The sequence below is a fragment of the Telopea speciosissima genome, chromosome 5 (assembly GCF_018873765.1).
Source record: "Telopea speciosissima isolate NSW1024214 ecotype Mountain lineage chromosome 5, Tspe_v1, whole genome shotgun sequence".
Lineage (NCBI taxonomy): Eukaryota > Viridiplantae > Streptophyta > Magnoliopsida > Proteales > Proteaceae > Telopea > Telopea speciosissima.
Genome location: NC_057920.1, coordinates 1,422,017 through 1,431,798, shown reverse-complemented (window position 1 = coordinate 1,431,798; position 9,782 = coordinate 1,422,017). Strand labels below are relative to the sequence as shown.

Here is a 9,782-nt window from a genome sequence, read left to right as displayed (position 1 = left end):
TCCCCAACAAAAAATAATCTGAATCGGCAATTTTACACATGTCTGGTAGAGACAAAGCATTCATGGTCATTTACGTGGGTGAAGGATATCTACAAAGGAGAAGTAGACCGAGGGGTTGATTACATGATTCGTTATATATATATATAGTTCGTGAAGTGATTGTAATGTAATCGTTTAAAGGGTAAATTACACATCACGCCCTAGTTTTCAAATGAAACTCAAATCATCCCTTGGTTTTGGAAAAAAACTCAAATCACCTCATGGTTTAGACCCCAATATGATAAATTGGTCCCTACCATTAGTTTTATGTTGTCAAGTGATGATGTCAGCTAGTTAAATAAATTTAAATCTCTAAAGTACCCTTGACCAATGTTGAAGATGAAGGAAGGGTAGTATTATAAATTTAATTATAATGTTTTAGTACAAGGGTAAAATAATCTTTTCACACCAATAACTAACAGCACACTAACACCATTACTGTATAGAGGGTGATTTGAGTTTTTTCAAAAACCAGGGGGTGATGTGTAATGTACCCTAATTTAAATTATCAAAATCAACGATTGTACTGGTATCCGTGACAACAATTTAGTAAATAATAATGTTTTTATTTATTCTGCTTTTGTTAGAAACTTGAAAAATGATTTTTGCACAATTAAAATGGCATTTCTATGGTTATCAATGTAGGGATTGAAGTGATTCTATCAAATGTATACCACACGTTAATTTTATTTGGAATCTATTCCGAAATCAATTTCAGAAATATTTACGAAGCAACGATCTTATTCTTAAGAGTCATGAAATAAAATAAAAAAAAAATTCAATTCCATTCAGAATCAAAGAATCAGAAGCAAAATTATTATCAATCAAGACCTAAGTGACTCAACTTTGAAATTGTTATCAATCAAGACCTAAGTGACTCAATTTTTAAATGCTACATGTGTATGGCTTACGTCACTTTGTTTCTCACGTTATACACAATATAAAAATAATAATAAAATAAAGGTTGGGCACACCGCTATGTCCAACCTAAGACTGTCTCTCTCCCATCTCTGTAGAAGTGACCCTCTATCCTTCTATCCCACCATCTCCATTGCGGCGTGCCTAACCCTTTCTCATAATAATAATAATAATAATAATAATAAATCCACAGAGGGGACCACCACAAAACCCATCTGCCATTCTGCCAATCAGCTCTATATGCTTTTCAGTTTTCAACATCTCAATAAATAAATTAACACGCGCTGTGCATTGATTTTGGATCATAGGGAAGAACTCCATGTACGGTCAAGTCAACACTGTTCTCCAAAGCTAAAAACCTAAACTCAGATTTTTGCTCGGCTTGGATGATAATAAATTAATTAAAAGTAATAGTTATTTAATACTACAATAATTTATGGAAGAGGGTTCTAATATAGGGAGGAATCTACACCTCACACCAGTGGCTTTCCTAATAAAAGTATCATCCATGTAAGATTTATACGTTCAAAATATAATAATAATATTCATATGAAATTTAAATTACATTGTGACATTGTGGGGAAGTCTTTTCCATAATTTATAAATATTAGGGAAAGGTTCTCTTAGCTGTCGAGAAAGGTGCATGGTCGCATCCATCATATGGAATGTATAGTACTCACATATGATAATTTGAACAAGGTTGAAAGTATTGTAAATAGGAAGATTCCAAGGTTCCATCAAGTTCATATAATTCATACTTGAAAGGATTTTGTGAAGTGATAAATCAAAGCATCGAAAAATCTAAGTACTGCAAGATAAGGCATGCCTATGCTTGGACTACGAGAATATGCATGTTAGTAGATGAGATGGTATATGATTGAATTTTGCATTTTAAAGTTAAGGGAATTCATTCTATTTGGGAGTGTGGCCCTTGTACCAATGCAGGGATAAATGGAAGCGCACACAAAAGCATCAGGATTTTCTCCTTTCATAGGGGGTTGGGTGGTCATTTTACCCTACGTACCTAGGCGCAGGAGCTGCACCCTCATACGATCATTTTTTCCCTAAAATTAATGTAGTTTATGTGGAACTATTAAAAACACTTTGAATTTGAAGAGAGAAAGACACATAAATCAATCATTGATGACAACAAATGTATGTGAAAATTTAATTATTTGTAGTTATTAGGAGAAAGATTTTTTTTAGAACAACCATAGATGTGGTATGTAAATTCCTTCTCAAACTAGGGTTATGAGGGAAAATTATCCTCTCCAATTCCTTAGAGCTCGACAGTGTAGCAGTGCTAGGTGGAGATGTCGATACATGGCAGCTCAAACACATGGCAATACTTGGATGTCCGAACTGCCATGTGTTGGCATCTCCACCCAGCACTGCCGCACTACCGAGCTTTAGGAATTGGAGAAGTTGTGAGAGAAACCCTCTTCGAAAATACAAGTACAAGAAAGGATTACCCTACATAAGATACTTTTTTCTGCTCGTCAAATTGGGCTGGTGAGCTAACTAACTATAGGTTCCCGAGGGTGACCAAAATCGTTTGCCTTGCAATGAAACCGCATAGGAACAGTGAGGAATAAAGTAATAAAATGGATTGCCATAGAGTAACTTTGCCGGGAAAATGTGGACGTTGTTGTGGAATTAGTTAAGGTTGGTTGGAAAGGGCTGTTAACATTTGAATGGAGTGGCTCGCATTTCGAATATCGATTATCGATTAGGTAGATCTCTCTCTCTCTCTTCCTCTCTCCCCCGCGAGAAACAAACAGAAAGCTTTAAACGAAAATGGCAGGAGACTTCGTCAAGTAATAAAACAAACCCGAAAATTAAAAAACAAAACAAGAAATCGAAGTTTCTTTCTCTCTCATCTTTGTTTGTTCAGCGTCGTGTCGTCCTCATTGTCCGTCCTCCGTTTTCTTAGGGACCCTTGAGAGGATTATTCGGTGATTTATATGCTTCTCTTTTCCTGAATTCCACATTTTCGTCAGAGGTAATTTTCTTGACTCCCCCCTCCCCCTATCTCTTCTTCTTCTCTCTCTGCTATTGTTTCTGTTTTGTTCTTGTGAATCTTAGCTCCAGTTTCTGGGTTTCAACTCGAATCTGAATAGTCTCTCTTTCGTGTATTAATCTTTTTCTTTTTTCTGAGTTATGGATATATCTATTGTCCAATGTCTCTGTGTGATATGGATCCCATCGGTTCTGTTTCTGTTTTCATTAGTGCTTGTGGATGATTTGAAATCCATGAGCTTGGTTCCTCGATTTATTGGGTTTTCTATTGTCTGATGCAATAAGTGGAGGGAAACTGCTTCCCCTACCTGCCCTCTTTCTATTGCACATGAATAATAATGGTTGTGATAGTGTATTCTTGCATTCTGAGGTTTACCCTGTGTGTGATGCAGGCATTTGTTGGCGGGGCCCTTCGACTCTCGTATCTTTAATATGAGCGCTTGATTCTCCTGCCCTTTACTGTCTCAACGGAGCAAGCTCGCAAGCAATAATCATGTGTGAAGTAATGTCTGGACCTCTCGAGCGTTCCTTGAGACCTGGTAAGAAATTTAATTGTAAATTCATTGTGTTTCTTCTTTTCATTTACTTTAAAGTATACATTTTAACTGATATGGACGAAAGTCTGGTAAGTAATTGTTTCCAATAACCCCTTCTGATGTAATGATTCTTGTGAAACTAAAGAAATGGTTGTGTGGAGCTCTCTTCTTTCCTTTAGACATGTAAAACTGCTTAAATGCAATGGTATAACTAAAAATTAACATGTAGATCATTGTTTTCATCAATCAGGGTTTTAGACTCCACCAGAATAGATATAATACATAGTTTCCATGCACCCTGATGATAAAAAAAACACATTCTGTCTGATCCATATAAGATTCTACAATATATTTCTCTTACCGTCTGAATGGCAGGCAGCATTGTTGATATCTTTACTTTTTCATTCTTTGTTTTCAGGTCTCGAAAAACCCGAGATGGAAAACTCAGAGGATGAGAGGAAGACTAGGATCGGGTCTTTGAAACAGAAAGCTATTAATGCCTCCACCAAGTTCAGGCATTCTCTGACAAAGAGGGGTAGGAGAAGCAGTAGAGTTATGTCTGTTTCCATTGAGGATGTGCATGATGCAGAGGAGATGCAGGCAGTCGATGCATTCCGTCAAGCACTTATCTTGGATGAATTATTGCCCTCTAAACATGATGATTACCATATGATGCTTAGGTGACTTTATCTTCAATGTTCCTTTGAGATAGTTATATATGATGCATGGTTGCAAACCTTGTTATCGGTTGTGTTGCAAAAGAGGAAATCCTTTTCTTTCTTTTTTTTAAATTTTAGGAGATTCTTTATTGTCAAAACCTCCAGAGAATAAAACAAAAACCAACAATGCACACTTAATTGAAGTAAGTTGATGGTTATTATTATAGTGAGTGATGAACTTAGACATATCATATCAATACACAAATGACAAGATATCTCTTTAGACATTAGTATCACAGAGAGGAAAGTTTGGAAGAATGTTGAAAGATTTTAAATAGTACTTATTCATTTATGGACAAGAGATCGCAGCCTGGTCGCATGGCCCCAGCACCAGTGCGGGGCCAATGAGAGCACACGCAAGGGCATCAACATGGATGGGATTTTTTATTTCACAGGGGCGGGGTTGTAATTTCACGTGCTCATGTGTCTGGATGTAGGGGTCGCGCAACCAGGCAGCATTCTTTTTCCTTTCATTTAATTATTTAAGATAAGAGTATGGATGACAGAAATGCAGATGTAGGCAGAGAAGGTAGTATGTAAGTTTAGTTCCACTCATTTAGCAAGTCAGTGAAAGCAAGATGGCCTCATATAGGGGTCTTTAGTTATAGTAATTGTAACATAAATTTTAGAATGGCCTTCTAAAGCAATCATGGAAGTACTTCTTCCCTATTTAAGAAATTAACTTTTACTTAATTATGTAGATTCTTGAAGGCTAGGAAATTTGACATCGAGAAGACAAAGCAAATGTGGGCTGACATGATCCAGTGGAGGAAGGAATTCGGTGCTGACACAATCATGGAGGTATAAAGTGGCAGTCGAAAGTTAAAAGAGTCCTGTTCATTGAATAATCTGACAGTAGATTGCTGCTAATGTGGCTTATGTTCCTCATTTCCCACTATTCTTTAGGATTTTGAATTTGAAGAACTCAATGAAGTCCTACAACACTATCCCCAAGGACATCACGGAGTAGATAAGGATGGACGTCCTGTTTACATTGAGCGCCTGGGAAAAGTTGATGCCACCAAGCTATTGCAAGTCACTACCATGGATCGGTATGTGAATTATCACGTACGAGAGTTTGAGAGGACTTTTGCTGTTAAGTTCCCAGCTTGTTCTCTTGCAGCAAAAAAGCACATTGATCAAAGCACAACCATACTGGATGTGCAAGGAGTGGTATGTGAGGATCCTTAAACCTATTTTGTTATTACAGGCGTATTTGGGGTTTAGACATTAATATTCTAGTGACAACTTCCCTTGGACTCCTGATTTTTGGGCATGACAGATAATAGTTATATAAATTGTTAGTGAGGGCAATTTGTTTTTTTTTTTGTTGGTTGGGGGGGAGGGGAGAGTGGAAAAAAATGGGTAGCTCGTAATTTTCTTTCCAGGAGAGTTTTTTCGTTTTATTATTATATTAAGTAACACATAATCTCCCACTCTACCATGCTTAATATATGAATTGGTGTCTTAGGGACTCAAAAATTTCAACAAATCTGCCAGGGAACTTATTGTGCGTCTTCAGAAGATTGATGGTGACTATTATCCTGAGGTACTTATATTTATTCTTGGTCAAATTAATATGCTGCCACTTTTAAGTTGCTACTGCAGAGAAGAGTTTTGGTGATATGGTATGGAAATTTTCCGTTTCCTTTGCAGACCCTTTGTCGCATGTTCATCATTAATGCAGGTCCTGGATTTAGACTTCTATGGAACACTGTTAAGACTTTCCTTGATCCCAAAACTACAGCTAAGATCCATGTAAGTTGCTACTAATATCATTACCTTGTCATTCCATTGTCTGTTGCTTGTTTGGATCGAGCAAATCCACTTTAACCGCTGTTGGTTGTTACCCATCAGGTTCTTGGGAATAAGTTCCAGAGCAAATTGCTTGAAGTAATTGATGCTAGGTAAGTTGTTCTATGATTAATGCAATATATATTTTTCTTTTTACAATTTTGGTTTCTCATTATTATGTAATCCAGAAACTTGGCTGCTGAATGTGTAGTTACTAATTAACTTTGGCTGTTAAATGTGTAGTTAACAATAGATCGAGTTGTTAGCTTTCTTAACTAGTAGTTTCTTCATTGTTTTGCTTATTTTAAATCAAACTTCACCGCTGTTTCTGTTTCCTGGCTTTGTATCAGTGAACTGCCAGAGTTTTTAGGCGGTACCTGTACTTGTGCTGATCAGGGTGGCTGTATGTGTTCTGATAAGGGTCCATGGAATGACCCAGATATATTGAAGGTTATCTGGCACATTTTACCCTTTCTCTTTATGAGGTCTTATGTTCTTATTTATATCAAATAGCAATAGCATCATGTATTAATATTGCAGTTGATATCCTGATAAGCAGATGATTCAAAATGGTGATGCCAAATGTACACAAAAAACTGAGGCACCAATTGCTGATGAGAAGACAATTTCTGAGGATGAAATATTGTATCCAAAGGTATTTAAGTACTTGGAACCTGTCTTCCTCCCACACCTAGTGCTCTACCTCTGTTCTCTTGATTCTCATTGAATATATTTTCAAGGCCAAATTATCTATTGTCTTCCTAACCTTGAGTCTGCAACAAGTTTGTGGCTGATGATTTTCTTTTTCGTCTATTTTTTTCTAATATATCAAGGAATGTGATTCTGTGAAGGGGAAGGATGCTGATGATATGCGATATCCCTCACCCAAACTTCAAAGGGAGTACATTGAGCATCCACAACTCTCTCCTGTTCATGAAGAAGTAAGTTTTATAGAGCTTCCACAGCTGACTCAGGCTTTTGTTTTGTTTGTTGAGTTAACTGGGATTTGAAATATGTTTTGGACTATTGACCACTTTAGGAGCAGACTTTGGAGGCTTTGTTCCTCTTAATGTAAATGTCCTCAGTGCGTTCCTGGAATTCCATTTACAGGAGGATGTCTGAAGCTTCATTTGTTCAGAAAGTGTCACATAAACATATTCATGTCGTTTTTAGATCTAAAATTGAGTTCCTATTTCCAACAGTGGGCTCCTAAAAATAGATGAGAATTTGGATACTCTAGAGTGGTTGAAATGGACCAACTACTAGCTACCCTCATTCCAATTCAATCTACATGTATTGCCTGGTTCAGCCTTCTTTGTTATCTTAGAGTAATTAGGGAATTCGTGGAAATGTTCACAAAAGAGAAATCTTTCACCTTTCATATGCATGAATATCCCAAGTATTTTGAATTCTGGCATAGTAGTTTTCTTTCACCTTTGTTACTTCATTTCTATTATCAATTTTAAAGTTCGATAGCATCCCAATATTTAAAAACATTCCCTGCAGGCTCATATTGGCAAAAATAACCATGGCGACTATGGGTATGATCAGTTCATCCCAATGGTTGATAAGGGTGTGGATGCAACTTGGCATAAAGCAGTAGAAAATAATAAGCTGGCACTCTCTAAAGGTACATGGTTTTTAGTTGTTCCTCTGTATGTCTATGTAGTGATAGCTCATCCACAGTGTCTTCTTTGCATTGGATCTCACTAAGGCGATTCATCTAGGTCGGGGATCAACATTAATTTATTATTGGCCTGCCATAATTTTCCGAATTATGTGCTAATTTACTTTTGACATTGTTATACATGGAGGACCTTGATAATCCTGTTGAGTGTTTACAAAAAGGATAACTGTGTATTTGTTCTGCTTGTCCAGATTTTCCTTTATATTACTGCCATTTTTTTTCTTTGCCACTAAGTTGAGTGAGAAAACCAAATTGAAGGAATACAAATGAATTACTTGTCAGCTTATTTGTTTCCAAAGCACATCACCATCACTTTATACTTAAAAAATTGTAGGTTGCTACCCTATGGATGATTCTTGTAAGGGTTCCGATGGAATTAGTGGTCAGATCTTCACTGGGATCATGGCCGTGGTTATGGGCGTTGTCACTATGATCCGAGTATCACGCAACATGCCAAAGAAGCTCACAGATGCAAGTCTCTACTCCAGCTCTGCTTACTGTGTTGACACAATGTATAAAGGCCAGATGCATCACCAGCAGTTGCCTGGGCCTGCCATCTCCCAGGCTGAATACATGACTGTCATGAAGCGTATGGCTGAATTGGAAGAGAAGGTGACTGTTCTAAGCATGCCTGCAGCAATGCCAGCTGAGAAGGAGGAAATGCTTAATGCTGCTGTAAGCCGTGTTGATGCCCTTGAGCAAGAGCTTATGGCAACCAAAAAGGTAAGATCAGTACTTTCCATTAAATTTTCCATTGTTCCCAGTCCCTATAGTTTATTATTGAATTTTCTTTTTCTCTTTAAAATTTTGTTTTGGTATGCTTTTGCCTTTTTCTGTTGTTTTCTGTAATTTTGAAAAGGGAAAAAGAACTCTGCCTGGGAGAGTGGACTACACCAGCACTCCCATGAATCTTTCTCTCTCCTCTTTATATGAAAAGACACCTCTGCCCCCTTGTTTTGAGGAGGAGAGAGATAGACATATGGGAGTGTTGGCGTAGGCCACACTCCCAGGCAGAAAACTCCTTCCCTTTTGAAAAAGTTCCAAATTTAGGAGAACCTGCACATAGGAAATGCTTTATATTTTATAGTAAACCTGTGATTTATACAAGCAAACATTTCCCTCACACTAGGCTGCAGTGGTACAGGTCCAGAACAACATACTGCATAGATGGGTGGAGCAGGTGGTTTTTTTTTTCTCAGAAAGTAGCACTTGTAAATGTTTTTTTTTTAATCTTATAGTATAAATCAGCAGACACAGGATTCGAAGTAAAATTTATTTGATCCTTTGGTAGAACAAAATGTTTTATCTTGTGAATATGCAGTTTGGTCAAACTACGTTGTCGCTCTCACAAAACTCAGTCACTCCTCCAACCATGAGATTGAGAACTGAAATAATACTTGTATATATGTTATGTGCATATATTTTTTTATTTCTTGCTATTGGTCGATGTTCCAAGCCAATATAAGTGGGGTTGGGGAGAAATAACCTCGACTCTTACAGGGATTTATCCCTGGAGTGATTGATGTCTTTATAAGCCTAGTTCAAATAAAACCAAAATAGTGATTCTAGTTTACTAGGTTACGTAGATAATGAATAAAATACTAGAAAAAAGAGCAGTCCCTCCTTCCCCCCATAAGGCAAGGAGTTAAGGAAAAAAAAAAAGAAAAGGTTTCTGCACTAATAACTCAAGTTAATTTGTGCTTGTGCAGGCTCTTGAGGATTCCCTTGCACGGCAGGAAGAGCTTATGGCCTACCTTGAAAAGAAGAAGAAGAAGAAGAAGTCGGTAAGTCATCAATGGCCGAATATTTCTTAATTGATTCTCTATCTGTTTATTCAGATCAATTTTAAGTGTTTTCACCTTTTTTTAGTTTTTTGGCCTGTGAATACAGAATCTATTCTGCTGGTAAAAAGGGAGAGACAGCAGGCACTGTATGATGCTCAGAAGAGAGGCAAAGACGTGAATTTTGTTAAAAATGGTGATGTTTGTGATTCTCAATTCTTCAAAACCATTCAAGTGCTCTGTGACCTATATTTACAATACTGAAATTCAATCAAAAGTTCTGATAAAT

General features: G+C 37.1%; 1 protein-coding gene across 4 annotated transcripts; it reads left to right on the top strand.

Annotated features, from left to right (window-relative positions):
- The first annotated feature begins 2,734 nt into the window (after positions 1–2,734).
- On the top strand, positions 2,735–9,782 carry LOC122660812 (phosphatidylinositol/phosphatidylcholine transfer protein SFH12-like). Of its 4 annotated transcripts, none has more exons than XM_043856048.1 (15): positions 2,735–2,959; positions 3,369–3,515; positions 3,931–4,192; positions 4,933–5,032; positions 5,138–5,404; positions 5,703–5,780; positions 5,888–5,989; positions 6,089–6,138; positions 6,376–6,475; positions 6,585–6,680; positions 6,877–6,966; positions 7,532–7,655; positions 8,047–8,435; positions 9,422–9,492; positions 9,603–9,782. In XM_043856048.1, exons 2-15 carry the CDS (start codon positions 3,470–3,472, stop codon positions 9,646–9,648), a joined length of 1,821 nt encoding a protein of 606 aa, XP_043711983.1. In that variant the 5' UTR covers positions 2,735–2,959; positions 3,369–3,469; the 3' UTR covers positions 9,649–9,782. The 4 variants fall into 4 exon arrangements, with proteins under 4 accessions (XP_043711983.1, XP_043711982.1, XP_043711984.1 ...); XM_043856047.1 differs by having other exon boundaries at positions 6,859–6,966; XM_043856049.1 differs by having other exon boundaries at positions 6,859–6,966; positions 9,422–9,496.

Excerpts from the sequence above, each read along its gene's own strand:
- LOC122660812 (XM_043856047.1), top strand. The coding sequence starts at position 3,470 with ATGTGTGAAGTAATGTCTGGACCTCTCGAGCGTTCCTTGAGACCTG. Across the intron at positions 3,516-3,930 it reads CGAGCGTTCCTTGAGACCTG|GTCTCGAAAAACCCGAGATG; the intron begins GTAAGAAATTTA and ends CTTTGTTTTCAG. Across the intron at positions 5,990-6,088 it reads AAACTACAGCTAAGATCCAT|GTTCTTGGGAATAAGTTCCA; the intron begins GTAAGTTGCTAC and ends GTTACCCATCAG.